Raw genomic sequence first — 18,424 nt, 5'->3', positions numbered from 1 at the left:
GGTTCCGCTGGAAGCACTCCCACACCCACTAACTGTTCTTGCCCTGGACAGGGAAGCATTAGCTGCTGGGCCCATAACTATGCAGATGGCTTCACTCCCCCTACGCATCAGGCACCACACAGAACATGTGCTGCTGTATGTGACCTGGGCCCATAAGTTATGTCTCAGCCTGGGCTTGCATCAGCATACCCCCCACATAGATTGCATCAGCATACCCCCCACATAGATTGGGCCACAGGGTTGGTATCGGTCTGGGGGTCCCAGTGTCCCCAGTATTGCCTTAGGGGGGCACACACCTCTTCACCCCTCATAATGAAGCCTGAGGACCTGGATGGAGTCCCAGAGGACTATTGGGAAATCCAAGAGGTTTTTTTCTAAACAAAGGGCCCAAGCCCTGCCACCTCATTGGCCCTTTGACTGCCTATTAACCTGCTCCGAGGTACAGCCCTCCCCCAGGGGCAGGTTATTCTCTCTTTCCCCACCTGAGCATAAAGCTATGGATATTCAAGAGGCTTTATCTCTGGGACATATCTGACTGTCCATGTCACCAGCAAAGCAGGCTTCTTCTTTGTCGCTCCTCTATTGACTACCAGGTCTAAACTCAGTAACCCTAAAGGACTGCCACCCTCTGCCCCAATTAATCCTGCTTTTGACCGCCTGCAGCAGGCCAGGGTCTTGTCTAAACACATCAGGGCAGGGGATGAATCACACCCTCAGGACATTATGAGTGTCTTGTGATGCCCTTTGGCCTAATGAGTGCCCTGGTAGGCTTTCAAAGTTTCATTAATGAGTCCCTCTGAGAAATGCTGAACCACTATGCAATTGTGTACCTGGACGATATCTTAATCTTCAGTAGCTCTCTGCAAAAGCATATTGTCGATGTTCACCGTGTCCTTCAACTGTTTCTCCAGAATGGCCTATATGTCATACTTTAGAAACCACAAATTTACATTAGCACTATCTCCTTCCTGGGCTTCATGGTCTCATGTGACAGGCAGAGGATGGACCCACTTAAGACCAAGGCAGTTAGGGAATGGCCTCAGCCCTCCTCGATTTCTTCCAATTCTTCATACAAAATTTTAGTACCTTGGCCATCACACTTTGTGCTTTGACTAAGAAGACTTAGGGCAAGTTCATATGGACTGTTAAAGCACAGGGGGCTTTCAAGGCCTTGAAGGAGAGGCTGATTTTGGCAGTGCTTTAGATGCCTGACCCAGAGAAGCAGTTCATAGTGGAGGTTGATGCCTCCAACATAGGAGTAGGGGCTATCTTGTCCAAACGGCCAGACAGAGAGGGTGAACCAAGACTTGGTATGCTACATTCAATACCTGTTCTCCTCCAATCCTGCAACATGGGTCAAACACCTGATGTCGGTTTAGTATGCCCATAACCCACTATGGCACTTGGATTTGGGCATGTTGCATTTTCAATGCCAGTTCGCATACTCCTTCCATGTTTGCCGAGCAGGAGGGGGAGGTAGGGGTCCTGGTTGCAGAAGAAATGGTGGATCAGTGTTTCAGAGTCTAACAGAGGGCCAAAAAAGCCCCCAGGTGGCCACTCAGATGATCAGCCATGTGGCAAACCGCTAAAGGCATGTGGTGCCCACATTCTGTCAGGGCTAGAGGGTCTGGCTGGCGACCAAAGATCTGCCCCTGTGAGTGGAGTCCAAGAAATTGGCACAGCAGTATACTGGGCCCTTTAGGATCTTGCAGTGAATAAATCCCATGGAGTACCCTTCTTCAGAGGACCAGATGCTCTGTCTCACCACGGCTGACATGAGGAAAAGTCTACGCAGAGTTAAACCACGGAAAGCTGCTGGACCAGACAACATTCCTGGCAGAGTGCTCAGGGAATGTGCAGAAGAACTAGTAGATGTCTTCACGGACATCTTCAACATCTCCCTGAGCAGCGCCGTCGTCCCAACGTGCCTAAAGTCGACCACAATCATCCCTGTGCCGAAGAAGTCTCCAGTGTCCTGTCTTAATGACTACCATCCCATTGCACTCACACCCATCATCATGAAGTGCTTCAAAAGGCTCATCATGAGACACATTAAGAACCTACTGCCACCTTCACTTGACCCCATGCAATTTGCATATCGTCCAAATCACTCTACAGATGATGCCATCACCACAACCCTCCATATGGCCCTCACACACCTGGACAATAAAGACACTTACCTACGAATGCTGTTTATTGACTTCAGTTCAGCATTCAATATGATCATTCCTCAGCACCTGGTCGAGAAGCTGAGTTTGCTGGGCATCAACACCTCCCTCTGCAACTGGATCCTGGATTTCCTGACTGGGAGACCTCAGTCGGTCCGGATCGGGAACAGCATCTCCAGCACCACCACACTGAACATTGGAGCTCCTCAGGGCTGTGTGCTCAGTCCACTGCTGTTCACTCTGCTCACTCACGACTGTGCAGCAATGCACAGCTCCAATCACATCGTCAAGTTCGCTGATGACACGACCGTGGTGGGTCTCATCAGAAAGAACAACGAGTCAGCATACAGAGAGGAGGTGCAACAACTAGCAGCCTGGTGTAAAGTCAATAACCTGTCTCTGAACATCGAAAAGACTAAAGAGATGGTTGTTGACTTCAGGAGAACAAAGAGTGACCATTCTCCACTGAACATCGATGGGTCCATCGTGGAGATCGTCAAGAGCACCAAATTCCTTGGTGTTCACCTGGTGGAGGACCTCACCTGGTCACTCAACACCAGCTCCATCACCAGAAAGGCCCAGCAGCGTCTCTACTTCCTGCGATGGCTGAGGAAGGCTCATCTTCCACCTCCTATCCTGGCCACCTTCTACAGAGGGACCATCAAGATCATCTTGAGCAGCTGCATCACTGCCTGGTTTGGGAATTGCACCGTCTCGGACCGCAAGACCCTTCAGCAGATAGTGAGGACAGCTGAGAAGATCATCAGAGTCTGTCTTCCCTCTATTACAGACATTTACTCCACACGCTGTTTCCGCAAAGCCAACAATTGTGGATGATCCCACACACCCCTCACACACACTCTTCACCCTTCTGCCATCCGGAAAGAGGTACCAAAGCATTCGGACCCACACAACCAGACTGTTAAACAGTTTCTTCCCTCAGGCAATCAGGTATCTCAACAAAGAACTGAGCTGAGCTGGACACACACACACACACAGAAACAGCCACACACACACACACAACCAAGATCTGATCTCAACACGAGAACTGAACTGTGCTGGACACGTACTCACACACACATACATAACACACACGCACAAAAGCTGAGAACTGTGTTCCAAGAAGAACTGAACTGTGCTGGACACAGACACACACACACAGACACACAGACACACACTAAATTGTCCTGTTTGCACGCACATGTCACTTTACATTTCACTTTACATTTTTTATATTAATCCTGTTTACATGTGTCAATTTCTTATTTGCAATCACTGTCAACACTGTTCTTTGCACAAAGTGTTAATTTCTTGTTTGCACTCACTGTATGTACTGTTATCTGCACAAAAGTCGGTCTATATGTTGTTTGTCTGCACTGTTCTTTCTTGTCATCCTGTGCACTTCTGTTGTATGTCTAGTTTATTTATTGCACCTTAAGTATCGTTTACCTCTATCTCTATGTTTAGCTCTATGTTTGTCTGCGTCACTGTACTTTGTCTTTGTATGTGTAGCACCTCTGGTCTAGGAGGAACGTTGTTTCACTTCACTGTGTACTGCATCAGCTATATATGACTGAAGTGACAATAAAGCTTTTTGACTCTGACTTTGACTTGACCATCTACAGCCTCCCCGCTCCATGAAAATCAACCCCACATTCCACGTCTCTAGACTGAAGCCAGTTCTTTGTAGACCCTTGGTACCACCTGGTGACCTGACCCCACCTCTTCCTGGACACTTGTGGATGGAGCCCTGGTGTGCGGGAGGGGCCTCCAGTATTTGGTCAATGGGGAGGGCTTCCTGTTTGTAAGATATTTAAGTCATGCTCACATTCACCATATTGCAAATTATTCTCAATTTCATTGCATAGCAAGGCCTTCATTACTGTCTATATTGCCTCATTGTGTATTCACCTGTTTTCCTCTTCAAGGTTTCTTGGATTTGTTAGCCACACTGACTTGCCCATGTTTTGACCTCTGACTGATTCTTCCTTTTGATTCTTGTTTTCTGTTTGGATTGCCTGCTTGTGATTAATTTAATAAACTCTGCATTTAAATTCTAATATGCCTCCTACAGTGGATCTCTTACACTGTCTATGTTCAGTCCAAAAAGTAAACTACTGTCATGATCCCTGCTCCACTGCCTCACCCGGATCCTGCTACTCCAGTTCCTGGTTTTCACCTGCCCTCTCTCTATCCCCCTCCCTCTCCTGTCTGCTCACTCTGCCACTCTAATTACCTGATGACTTTCGCCTGTGCTCCTTTCTCTGTCCTATATAAGCAGCTACGCTGGGCCTGTTTCTCTGCCAGATTGTGCTTTGTGCTTGAGAGCTGACACCTTCTAGCAATCTGAATCTAATCTGAGACTTGGACCTGACCTGTTGTCCTGTGAGCGTCTGAATCTTGCTATATTTCTTACCTATTTTCTTCCTGATCTCTGCCAGCCACCTGGAATCTGTCTGCCTGCCCCTCTGTTTCCCAAGCCATCAGTTGACTTCTCTCTCCTGTCTGCCATCTTGGATTCCCTCAGCCCTCACTCTCTGGTTCTCAGCCCCAGTGTGCTGTCACTACCATTTCTGTGTTCATTCTCCAAGAAACTGACAAGTATCATTTGTTTGAGAGAGTCTCAGCCACATTCCGAAATCCTCCACTAACCTCTGTCTCCTGTATTCTGGCCGCTGCCGTTACCACCTGCATGCTGAAGAACCCTCACCCTGAAGACTGTCCAATTAATAACTTGTTGTTCAATAAACCTTTTGTTTTCTTTTCTACACTATGCTACAAGCATTACAACTACTGGGAATAGACAGATGGAAGAAACCTGGAAATTTTTGACTGAAATTTCTGATAACTAATTCTGTTGCATAATTTAAAAAAAGCATCAATCCTGCTGTACATGAATAAAACATCTGTTTTTTGTTATCTCCAGTAAATTGGATTCAAAAAGAAAAACTTTGTTGGTTTTACTGATTTCTTTATTAACTGGACAACAGTGAACCACTTGGCTGGAATAAAGTCTGCACTTATTAGACACAGTTTATACCAAGGTCACTGAATAAATCTGTATATATAACTTCACTTGGAGATGGAAGATAAAATGTTAAAACACTGACACTCATAATGACCATCCTTTCAACACTCAGTGCTGTTTGACTTTATACCATACAGCTCTAGAAGAGGAATCACTCTCTGGTGTCACCCTGAAGAGGATGCTTTCCCTTTTCAGCCTGGTTCCTCTGAAGGTTCTTCCTCATGTTGTCTCAGGGAGTTTTCCTTCACCACTATCATGTCTGACTTGTTCATTTGGAATCTCGACTACATCAGGATTTCTGTAAAGCTGTTTTGTATCAATGTCTACTGCACTACTAATTCAACAGATATACACATTTAAGACTGAAAACCAGATAATGGGACTCAAATCTACATTGTGCTCTTATCTTTAACAAGCCACTCATGTAACTAAACATTTTATATAAATACCAATGAGTGTTCAGTGTCCATGTGTTCGTAATGACCAACCTCTGAAGACACACAAAACTATTAGCAGAGAAAGGAAATGACAAAACAGTGAAAGTTGTCGTAGTTGGTGTAGAGGTTTGTGGTTGGTTCTCTCCATCTCTCACACAGTAAAGAGGAAGTGGTGATGGATGACTACACTGCAAAATCTTCACTTAATATTTTTGACCTGTGAAGTCTTAATCATTCTGTACAAACTAAAGTAACTGTTAATGCTGATTGGCTAAAACCTCATTTAAAAATGTCACAAATAAAAATGAAGCATGGAATAGAAGAGCTACATGAGAGCAGTCTCTACATGCTCACTACACACTTTCCATCTCAATAAGATATGTGTTTGATATGAAACGACGTTTTCAGATGTATTTAGTCGAGATAATGTTTAAATTACATTTTCAAGATCTGAAAAAAAACTGCAAGAAATCTAACAAGCAAGAGAATAATTTCAGTACATACAATTCGTTAGAGTGAACTGAGACAGGACTTCCGCCCAGCACTCTGTTGAATGTGATACAGTAAAGACACTAAGCTAACAGTAAGGGAAGGTCGTATAGCGCAGCAACAGAACTGCACTGAACACAACATTCTTCACTGATAATGATGTTGAGGAGAAACGGAAACATGCTCCTGAATATTTTAACAGAAGTTAGGACTCTCAGGACTCTTCTTCTCCTGCTGTGCTGTAAGTTTGTGTTTTTCCTTCACAATCACAGATCACAGTATAGTTTGTGAGTGAAATGATGAAGCTGAATCTGTGATGCAGGTTTACTGTGTGAAGCTGGAGATGAGACGGTCACACTGCAGGAAGTGGAAGGAACCACTATAACTCTCCATACTGGGATAACTGGAATTCAGAGTGATGCTCATATTGTTTGGTTTTATGGACCTGAGAAAGCAGAGAAAAAGATATTGAACAGTCAGGTGTTTAAAGGAGAAACTGTTACAGAAATCAGTGAGAGATTTAAAGAGAGACTGCAGCTGGACAGAATCAGTGGAGCTTTAACCATCAGGAACATCAGCAGAACTGATTCTGGAGTTTATTTATTACATGTTATCACTGAACATCTCTCATCTAGGACTTTCAGTGTCAGTGTTTATGGTGAGTAAAAGTGTTTCATGTCTCCTTCATATCTATGTTCATTCCAAAACTTCAATAAGAGGTCAGACACCTAGGAGTCATTAGATGTAAAATTATGGGAATACTATCAATCAAGGAGAAAAACAAAGTTGGGTTTCCTGATTTCTTTACTAACTGGACAGCAGTGTACCACTTGGATGGACTAAAGCCATTACTTATTAGAAACATTTTCCTTTCGAGGGAACTCAATGCTGCCTCTTTGCATAAGTAGTGTCTGAAGCTCTGTGTGAAAACATGCCAATCTATTGACCCAAAGGGGTCATGTGATGAAGCAATGCGTGCCTGCAATTCCATGTAGCTTCATCTACATAACATCACTCCAGCTTCTTTGTCTTCAGGAAAAATTGGGAAAAGAGTTAGATATAAAATACTATGTATACTAATACTAATATTATGTCTTCTAAAAAACTCTAAAGAAGTGTGTATTCATGTCTGCGCTATAACACAGCAAATGACACACATTCTCTTTGTTTTGTTTGTTTTGGTGACCATTATGCACCACGGCTCTTAAAGAAAGCCGATTGTTATAAATGTAAGCATTTTCTTTTCTGTAAGCTCTGCTCTGCACCTCATGGCTCAGGTCCCACATCTGCCCAAAGTAGCATGTCGACTTCAGTCATAGGGATCACATGTTGAGTTGGAGGAAATGGAACAAGAAACAAGTGACTCCTACATCTCTGCTTCCGCTTTGGGAGCTCACGCTGTGATTTCTTCTGATCTGAATGAAATGTTGTTATTGTCTGCATCAGACTCTGAGGAGCTTGATGTGTATGTTGATGAAGAGTGGGCTGCCACAGAATTGTCTCCTAAGGAGGAGCAATCAGTGGCATGTAAAGAGCCGCTGAAGGTGATTACACATGCCGTTTCCAAACTTAGTTCGGATTAGTCTGGTGAGCAGGCTTCTGTCGTCCATTCTAAACTTAAGGACCACTACCTGACATCAGGCTGTGTGCTGCCTCCATGCAGAAAACACCCTTTCTTTCCAGACTTCTACACTGAGGTATTGAAGTCAGGGAAAAGCCTGCATTCTACTTGCATGTGTACCCCAGCTTCTTCTAATTATTTGGCAGTCGTAAATTAAAGAAATGTTAGCTAGCTATCTCTCCTCTTCCTTGGCAGAGCTGATAAAGCCTGTTTTGCTGTCTAATCCTTGTAGGGCTACATCAGCACTTTCAAACAAAACTTTCATGGCAGCAGGCCAGGCTGGTGCAGCTCTGCACACCATGGAGGTCTTGAAGTAGGCAGACCGAAAAGGAAATGTGTCGCTTAAGGTTTAGGGCTCCAAGTAGTCACAAAACCCCCAGCAGGTTTCCTTTAACAGCACAGTCTTCCCCTCCACCTATGGTTTCCGAGGTGCAGTTGTGTTCACTGCAGCTCCTGCTCATTCTTTAGCTCTGCTGTCTGGAGTTGTCCCTGCCAGTATGATGTTTCTGCTTTGGCAGCCAAAGTAATGGCAATCCAGTATCCAAACAGCGCCTAGCGCATTGGGTCGTGGAGGCGATTTCCTGGGCTTATAAGACACAGGGCAAGCAGAGGTATTAGGGCTCATTCTACTAGAAGTATTCTTCTAGGAGTCCTGTCCACACACTTGTATCAGATTACATAGTTTGGACTTGGACCCCACTCTGGGTCTCACATCCTATGGGGCTAGTTAGTGTTCTGCTTCTGTAGTTGCCTTTGACACTCTCAAGGCCCTGCAGGACAGACATCTTCTGGCATGGGGTGGCACTGATATTGACTTTCAGATAGCATCAAGCCATGTTGCAGCATTGAGTTCCTTCAAAAGAACACTATTCCCTATTATGTATGGAGCCCGGTTCCCTGAGAAGGAAAAGGTATGCTGCATTGCTTGCCACATGCTGAACATCTACTCATGCTCCCCTCAGACAAGTAGAAACTGGAGTGATGTGACATAGATAACTTTTTATAGACTTGCTGGCAAGCGTCTCTTTCCTTTCTCAGGGAATCGGGTTAGAAACATAACCTAATTTTTTTTTTTTAAAAAAGTGACAGCTGTTCTTCACTGGATAAAAATGATAGTGAACATTAAAACTCTTCTGTAATCGTAAAAACCCTAATACTCATAATGACCATCATTTCAACACTCAGTGCTGTTTGATTTTAATCCATCCAGCTGTAGAAGAGGAATCACTGTCTGGTTTTACCCTGAAGAGGATGCTTTCCCTTTTCAGTCTGTTTCCTTTGAAGGTTCTTTCTCATGTCATCTCAGGGAGTTTTCCCTCACCACTATCACCTCAGACATCTTTATTAGGAATCTTGACTACACATGGATATCTGTAAAGCTACTTTGTTGCAATGTTTACTGCATAACTAATTCATCAGAGATACACATTAAAGCCTGAATACCAGATGAGGAGACAAAAATCTACAGAGCTGCGAGTTGTGCTCTAAAATTTACCAAGCCGCTCATATAACTAAACATTTTACATAAATACTGACTAGTGTTCCGTCACCATGTGTTTGTAATGAACAACCTCCGAATACACAAAACTATTAGCAGAGAAAGGAAATGACAAAACAGTGACAGTTGTCCTAGTTGGTGTAGAGGTTTGTGGTTCTCAGTGTTCAGCTCTCCATCTCTCACACAGTGAAGGGGAAGTGGTGATGGACGACTACACTGCAAAATCATCACTTAAAATTTTTACACAAGGCCTGTGAATTCTTCATCATTTTGTGAACAATTAACCTAACTGCCAATGCTGTGGCGCAAATAAATCTTTTTTGAATGATAAATCTCCACATGCAGATTGTCTAAAACCTCAGTTAAAAATGTCACATATAAGAAAGAAGCATGGAAGAGAAGAACTACCTGAGGGTCTTCAGCTCTAATGAACTGTATGTACATGAAATTATTATTTTGATTGTTAGGATTCTTGCAGGTTTGTCTCCAGATCTTGTAAGTGTAATTTAAACTTTATCTCCACTAAATGAATCTAAAATAGTCATTTCATATTAAATGCACGTCTCATTGATGAGAGGAAAGTGTGTAGTGAGCGTATATAGAGACTGAACACACTGAGACAGGACTTCCGCCCAGCGCTCTGATGGATGTGGGACAGTAAAGACGCTAAGCTAACAGTAAGGGAAGGTCGTGTAGAGCAGCAACAGAACTGCACTGAACACAACATTCTTCACTGATAATGATGTTGAGGAGAAACGGAAACATGCTGCTGAATATTTTAACAGAAATCAGGACTCTCAGGACTCTTCTTCTCCTGCTGTGCTGTAAGTTTGTGTTTTTCCTTCACAATCACAGATCACAGTATAGTTTGTGAGTGAAATGATGAAGCTGAAGCTGAATCTGTGATGCAGGTTTACTGTGTGAAGCTGGAGATGAGACGGTCACACTGCAGGAAGTGGAAGGAACCACTATAACTCTCCATACTGGGATAACTGGAATTCAGAGTGATGCTAAGATTCAATGGTTTTATGGACCTGAGAAAGCAGAGGAAACAATATTGTTTAGTCAGGTGTTTAAAAGAGAAACTGTTACAGAAATCAGTGAGAGATTTAAAGAGCGACTGCAGCTGGACAGAATCAGTGGAGCTTTAACCATCAGGAACATCAGCAGAACTGATTCTGGAGTTTATTTATTACATGTCATCGCTGGACGTCTCTCATCTAGGACTTTCAGTGTCAGTGTTTATGGTGAGAAAAAGTCTTTCATGTCTCCTTCATGTCCATGTTCAGTCTGATAACTTCATAATTACACGGGGACACCTAGGAGTCGTGAAGAATAAACTGGGAATCCAGCTGTGGAATAATCCTGGAGTAATGGAATCCACTGAGTGAGAATTCTGCTGATGACATGCTGTTTAAATGTCTGAGCAGATAAGAAGCTGTTGTTTCTGTTGAATAATCAAACAGTGGCTTTCATTCTGCTTCACATGACTAAAGTATTTAATCTGTTTCTGTTTCTTAGCTCCAGTATCAGCTCCAGTAATAAGAAATCAAAGAGGAAACCGAAGTGTGATTTCCACAGAGCCGTGTTTCCTCCTGTGCACTGTGGAGAATGGAGAAGATGTGAAGTTATCCTGGTACAGAGAGAATGAGAGAATCTCCATCACCAATAACACAGATCTCAGTGTTCCCCTCAATCTCTCACTTCAAATACAACACCATGACGAGAACACTACCACTTACATCTGTGTGTCTGCAAACCCTGTCAGCTATAAAACAACTTCTCTCAGCATCACACAGCTCTGTTATCACAACTCAGGTACGTCAGTGACTCCAAACTCTCATTACTCTGCTCTAGTTAGGAAAAGAATAACGAATATTCATGATGGAGTGATCTGATTGGTCAGAAATATTGTCGATAACTGAAGTGCCTGTGTGTAAACTTCCTGTAGTGTAATGACATCATTCAGTGACATTTATATCAACCATAACATGACAAAGTACATAGAGGATTCATATTTCACTGATTTCAGGGATTGTAGCCTAAATATAATTATAATTATTGTGTATTGTAGTTATATGTTTAAGAATCAACATTTATAATAATATCATAATATTCACAGGAAAAAACGATCATTCTCCTTCACTGCTTCCTGCCCTGATATCAGCTGGAGTTTTCCTGCTACTAATACTAACAGGATTTGTGTGGGTTTGGCTGAAAAGGAAAAACATCAAGGCAAGAAAATGAATCTTTCTGTTCCAGTGTTTAGTTTAGTTTTTACATTTCTTATGTTTAAGAATTAATCTGATTTTTTGTCTTTAGCTTGTAAGGAAACTTGAGGAACTGACTTACACTGAGGTGAAAATTACAGCTCACAGTGCAGAGAGAGTTAAAAAGGTAAACATCCAAATCAAACTGTTGAAAATGATCATGATGTGAAATTTTTTAAAGAAAAAATCAGATTTGTTTCACCGGAGTGATAAAGTCTCTGATTCAGATACTGAAATATACTGGTGTGTCTTACAGGAAGAAAACTCCAGAATAATGGATCATCAAGAGCAGTATACCTTCGTGATGTATTCAGCTGTGAAGAGACTCACATAATTCAATACATAATTATTTTTCATAAAGAACTTTAAATGATTTATTAATTTGGTCATAAATACTCAGTGTGTATTGTGAGACATTTATATCTTTACATGGTGTTCGTTATGTTTAATAACCATTAGAAAGGAATTATATTTCAGAGTCTATTTTCTGAATCTTGTATGAACTAATATTGTTGTGTGTTTGTCTCGTCATGTCACACTCTCACTATATAATCATGATTAGTGACTTTATGGTTAGCTAAATTAATGTCACTCTTGTTGTTATTGTGTGATAAAAGTTAATATTCTCTCTCTGATTATTTTATTACACATTAAAAACCTTTAAAAAAAAAACTATTGACAGTTATTGCTGAAACATACTCAGTCTGTCTGTGGTAAATGCAGGTTAACAGCGTTTTAATACTTCAAGTGTAATACAGAGTTTGACCACAAGGTGGAAGCAGAGCATAAAGAAAATCAGGATCAGAATTCCAGACATTTTAGTTGCAACCTTCTGTTAAGAATCTTCCAGAAATTTCTAGTCACGAGCTGTAATCAAACAACCGAATCTTTTTAAATGAATCTTAGAATTATTGGCACCCTTAATGAAATTAAATAAACCTTTATGATTTATTTGCACTGTTTGGTGTCATCCAGAAGTGGATGGATTCTCTTTCAGTCTGTTTTTTTTTTCTTTTTTTACCTGTACAGTGTTTAGATAATTAGACACAGATTCACATGTAACCCACGTGTTTGTAATGAACAACCTGCAAATACACACAAAACTATTAGCAGAGAAAGGAAATGTGAAAACAGTGACAGTTGTCCTAGTTGGTGTAGAGGTTTGTGGTTCTCAGTGTTCAACACTCTGTCCCTCACACAGTAAAGGGGATGTGGTGATGGACGACTACACTGCAAAATCATCACTTAATGTTTTTACACAAAGCCTGTGAAGTATTCAAAGGACCAGAATAAATAATGACTTCATGCAAAAAAAAACTAATTATTAATGTTGTTACTTCATAATCTTAATAATTATTGTCCAGAAGCAAATTCATCTAAAACTATATTATACTCACTAATAATATCTTATGATAACATTATATTCAGAATGATTTTATAGTGAATCATGATTAGTCCAGTTCAGTCTTTAGGATTTAGTTACTGAAATTTTCTACTACAGAAGAGAATTTTAACACTTATTTCCAATAAACAAATTTGAAAAAGTCATTTCATATCAAACAAAAGTCTCATTGATGAGAGGAAAGTGTGTAGTGAGCGTATATAGAGACTGAACACACTGAGACAGGACTTCCGCCCAGCGCTCTGATGAATGTGATACAGTAAAGACGCTAAGCTAACAGTAAGGGAAGGTCGTGTAGAGCAGCAACAGAACTGCACTGAACACAACATTCTTCACTGATAATGATGTTGAGGAGAAACGGAAACATGCTGCTGAATATTTTAACAGAAGTCAGGACTCTCAGGACTCTTCTTCTCCTGCTGTGCTGTAAGTTTGTGTTTTTCCTTCACAATCACAGATCACAGTATAGTTTGTGAGTGAAATGATTAAGCTGAATCTGTGATGCAGGTTTACTGTGTGAAGCTGGAGATGAGACGGTCACACTGCAGGAAGTGGAAGGAACCACTATAACTCTCCATACTGGGATAACTGGAATTCAGAGTGATGCTCATATTGTTTGGTTTTATGGACCTGAGAAAGCGGAGAAAAAGATATTGAACAGTCAGGTGTTTAAAGGAGAAACTGTTACAGAAATCAGTGAGAGATTTAAAGAGCGACTGCAGCTGGACAGAATCAGTGGAGCTTTAACCATCAGGAACATCAGCAGAACTGATTCTGGAGTTTATTTATTACATGTTATCACTGAACATCTCTCATCTAGGACTTTCAGTGTCAGTGTTTATGGTGAGTAAAAGTGTTTCATGTCTCCTTCATATCTATGTTCATTCCAAAACTTCAATCAGAGGTCAGACACCTAGGAGTCATTAGATGTAAAATTATGGGAATACTATCAATCAAGGAGAAAAACAAAGTTGGGTTTCCTGATTTCTTTATTAACTGGACAGCAGTGTACCACTTGGATGGACTAAAGCCGTCACTTATTAGAAACAGTTTCCTTTCGAGGGAACTCAATGCTGCCTCTTTGCATAAGCAGTGTCTGAAGCTCTGTGGGGGTCATGTGATCAAGCAATGGGTGCCTGCAAGTCCATGTAGGATCATCTACATAACATCACTCCAGCTTCTTTGTCTTCAGGAAGCACTCTGTCTATGATTTGGTGTCTGTCTGTCTTGTCTGTCAAAGATTGGGAAAAGAGTTAGATATGAAATACTATGCATTTATTATGTCTTCTAAAAAACTCTAAAGAAGTGTGTATCTGTGTCCACGCTATAACACAGCAAATGACACACATTCTCTTTGTTTTGTTTGTTTTGGTGACCATTATGACCACGGCTCTTAAAGAAAGCCGATCGTTATAATTGTAAGCATTTTCTTTTCTGTAAGCTCTGCTCTGCACCTCATGGCTCAGGTCCCACATCTGCCCAAAGTAGCATGTCGACTTCAGTCATAGGGAACACATGTTGAGTTGGAGGAAATGGAACAAGAAACAAGTGACTCCTACATCTCTGCTTCCGCTTTGGGAGCTCGCGCTGTTATTTCTTCTGATCTGAATGAAATATTGTTATTGTCTGCATCAGACTCTGAAGAGCTTGATGTGTATGAATCTCCATCACCAATAACACAGATCTCAGTGTTCCCCTCAATCTCTCACTTCAAATACAACACCATGACAAGAACACTAACACTTACATCTGTGTGTCTGCAAACCCTGTCAGCTATAAAACAACTTCTCTCAGCATCACACAGCTCTGTTATCACAACTCAGGTACGTCAGTGACTCCAAACTCTCATCACTTTGCTCTAGTTAGGAAAAGAATAATGAATATTCATGATGGAGTGATCTGATTGGTCAGAAATATTGCCGATAACTGAAATGCCTGTGTGTAAACTTCCTGTAGTGTAATGACATCATTCAGTGACATTTATATCAATCATAACATGAAAAAAGTACATAGATTCCTATTTCACTGAGGGTTTTTAGCCTAAATAATGTTAGAAATATTGTGCATTGATGTTATGTGTTTAAGAATAAACATTTATCATTATATCATAATATTCACAGGAAAAACTGATCATTCTCCATCACTGCTTCCTGCCCTGATATCAGCTGGAGTTTTCCTGTTAGTAATAATATCCATGCCTGTGTGGGTTTGGCTAAAAAGGAAAAACATCAGGGCAAGAAAATGCATCTTTCTGTTTCAGTATTTAGTTTAGTTTTTACATTTTTTATGTTTAAGAATTAATCTGATTTTTTGTCTTTAGCTTCTAAAGAAACGTGAGGAACTGACTTACACTGAGGTGAAAATTACAGCTCACAGTGAATAATAATGTGAAATTTATTAAAGAAAAAATCTGATTTGTTTCACAGGAGTGATAAAGTCTCTGATTCAGATACTGAAATATACTGCTGTGTCTTACAGGAAGAAAACTCCAGAATAATGGATGTTCAAGAGCAGTATACCTTCGTGATGTATTCAGCTGTGAAGAAACTCACATAATTCAATACATAATTATTTTTCAAAAAAGAACTCTCACTATATAATCATGATTAGTGACTTTATGGTTAGCTAAATTAATGTCACTCTTGTTGATATTGTGTGATAAAAGCTAATTTTCTCTATTTCATTAATTTAATACACAATAAAAACTTTTTTTTTTAAATAAAAAATACAAAAATCTGCCTTTGGTAAAAGCGCGTTACAGCGTTTTAATGCTTCATGTGCAATACAGAGTTTGACCACAAGATGGAAGCAGAGCATAAAGAAAATCAGGATCAGACATCCAGGCATTTTATTCGCAACCTTCTGCTGAGAATCTTCCAGAAATGTCTAGTCCCGTGCTGTAACCAAACAACCAAATATTTTTAAATGAATCTTCGAAGTGAACCAAATCTTCATTATTTTATTTGCACTGTTTGGAGTCATCCAGAAGTGGATGGATTCCCTTTCAGTCTGTTTTTTCTTCATTTTACCTGTACAGTGCTTAGATAATTAGACACAGATTCACATGTACCCCACGTGTTTGTAATGAACAACCTCTAAAGATACACAAAACTATTAGTAGAGAAAGGAAACGACAAAACAGTGACAGTTGTCCTAGTTAGTGTAGAGGTTTGTGGTTCTCAGTGTTCAACACTCTGTCCCTCACACAGTAAAGGGGAAGTGGTGATGGACGACTACACTGCAAAATCATCAATTAATGATTTTACACAAGGCCTGTGAAGTGGTTCATAAATTGTAAGAGTTAAACATGTAACATCATGGCTACCTGAGAGTGCACAAACTTTTACTCAGTTCAGTTTCAGTTCTAATGAACTTTACTAAAATTACTGTATCACTTGTTAGAAATCTTGGATCTTGTAAATGTAATTCAATCAAAGAACCTTATCTCCACAAAATCCATCTGAAAAAGTTGTTTCATATCAAACACACGTCTCATTGATGAGAGGAAAGTGTGTAGTGAGTGTATAGAGTGTATTTTAACAGAAATCAGGACTCTCAGGATTCTTCTTCTCTTGCTGTGCTGTAAGTTTGTGTTTTTCCTTCACAATCACAGATCACAGTATAGTTTGTGAGTGAAATGATGACTTTCAGTGTCAGTGTTTATGGTGAGTAAAAGTGTTTCATGTCTCCTTCATGTCCATGTTCAGTCTGATAACTTCATAATTACACTGGAACACCTAGGAGTCATGAGGAATAAACTGGGAATCCAGCTGTGGAATAATACTGGAAAATGATCTTCTACACTGAGTGAGAATTCTGCTGATGACATGTTGTTTAAATGTCTGAGCAGATAAGAAGCTGTTGTTTCTGTTGTATAATCAAACAGTGGCTTTCATTCTGCTTCACATGAATAAAGTATTTAATCTGTTTCTGTTTCTTAGCTCCAGTATCAGCTCCAGTAATAAGAAATCAAAGAGGAAAGCGAAGTGTGTTTTCCACAGAGCCGTGTTTCCTCCTGTGCACTGTGGAGAATGGAGAAGATGTGAAGTTATCCTGGTACAGAGAGAATGAGAGAATCTCCATCACCAATAACACAGATCTCAGTGTTCCCCTCAATCTCTCACTTCAAATACAACACCATGACAAGAACACTAACACTTACATCTGTGTGTCTGCAAACCCTGTCAGCTATAAAACAACTTCTCTCAGCATCACACAGCTCTGTTATCACAACTCAGGTACGTCAGTGACTCCAAACTCTCATTACTCTGCTCTAGTTAGGAAAAGAATAATGAATATTCATGATGGAGTGATCTGATTGGTCAGAAATATTGTTTATAACTGAAATGCCTGTGTGTAAACTTCCTGTAGTGTAATGACATCATTCAGTGACATTTATATCAACCATAACATGACAAAGTACATAGAGGATTCATATTTCACTGATTTCAGGGATTGTAGCCTAAATATCATTATAATTATTGTGTATTGTAGTTATATGTTTAAGAATCAACATTTATAATAATATCATAATATTCACAGGAAAAAACGATCATTCTCCTTCACTGCTTCCTGTCCTGATATCAGCTGGAGTTTTCCTGCTACTAATACTAACAGGATTTGTGTGGGTTTGGCTGAAAAGAAAAAACATCAAGGCAAGAAAATGCATCTTTCTGTTCCAGTGTTTAGTTTAGTTTTTACATTTCTTATGTTTAAGAATTAATCTGATTTTTTGTCTTTAGCTTGTAAGGAAACTTGAGGAACTGACTTACACTGAGGTGAAAATTACAGCTCACAGTGCAGAGAGAGTTAAAAAGGTAAACATCCAAATCAAACTGTTGAAAATGATCATGATGTGAAATTTATTAAAGAAAAAAATCAGATTTATTTCACAGGAGTGATAAAGTCTCTGATTCAGATACTGAAATATACTGCTGTGTCTTACAGGAAGAAAACTCCAGAATAATGGATGATCAAGAGCAGTATACCTTCGTGATGTATTCAGCTGTGAAGAAACTCACATAATTCAATACATAATTATTTTTCAAAAAGAACTTTAAATGATTTATTAATTTGGTCGTAAATACTCAGTGTGTATTGTGAGACATTTATATCTTTACATTCGTGTTCGTTATGTTTAATAACCATTAGAAAGGAATTATATTTCAGAGTCTATTTTCTGAATCTTGTATGAACTAATATTGTTGTGTGTTTGTCTCGTCATGTCAAAGTCTTTCATGTCTGTACCTTTGCTCCCCTCGCATCACCCATCCTCACACCAGAGGTATCCATTGCCCTGAATATTGAACCCATTCACATGTCAAAGTTCACTTCCTGTTTGTAAGATAAGTCATGCACATGTTCACCATATTGAGAAGTGTTCTCAGTTTCCTCGCGTAGCAATCCTTCTTTATTGTCTATATTGCCTCATTTGTATATTGACCTGTTTTTCGCTTCCTGGTTTCTTGGATTTTTTAGGCATGGTGACTGTTTGCTCGTGTTTTGACCTCT

General features: G+C 40.3%; 2 protein-coding genes across 2 annotated transcripts; both read left to right on the top strand.

The window, feature by feature from the left end:
• Positions 1-7,465: 7,465 nt before the first annotated feature.
• Positions 7,466-11,197, top strand: LOC131349145 (SLAM family member 8-like). The gene is made up of 4 exons (XM_058384558.1): positions 7,466-7,666; positions 10,143-10,488; positions 10,763-11,059; positions 11,193-11,197. The coding sequence occupies exons 1-4, from the start codon at positions 7,466-7,468 to the stop codon at positions 11,195-11,197; spliced, it is 849 nt and encodes a 282-aa protein (XP_058240541.1).
• A 2,020-nt stretch (positions 11,198-13,217) lies between these two features.
• On the top strand, positions 13,218-17,231 carry LOC131349144 (natural killer cell receptor 2B4-like). The gene is made up of 3 exons (XM_058384557.1): positions 13,218-13,339; positions 13,421-13,756; positions 16,855-17,231. Exons 1-3 carry the CDS (start codon positions 13,255-13,257, stop codon positions 17,229-17,231), a joined length of 798 nt encoding a protein of 265 aa, XP_058240540.1. The 5' UTR covers positions 13,218-13,254.
• Positions 17,232-18,424: the final 1,193 nt, after the last annotated feature.

This window comes from Hemibagrus wyckioides, linkage group LG29, assembly GCF_019097595.1.
Source record: "Hemibagrus wyckioides isolate EC202008001 linkage group LG29, SWU_Hwy_1.0, whole genome shotgun sequence".
NCBI lineage: Eukaryota > Metazoa > Chordata > Actinopteri > Siluriformes > Bagridae > Hemibagrus > Hemibagrus wyckioides.
This window is presented reverse-complemented; position numbering and strand designations above follow the sequence as displayed.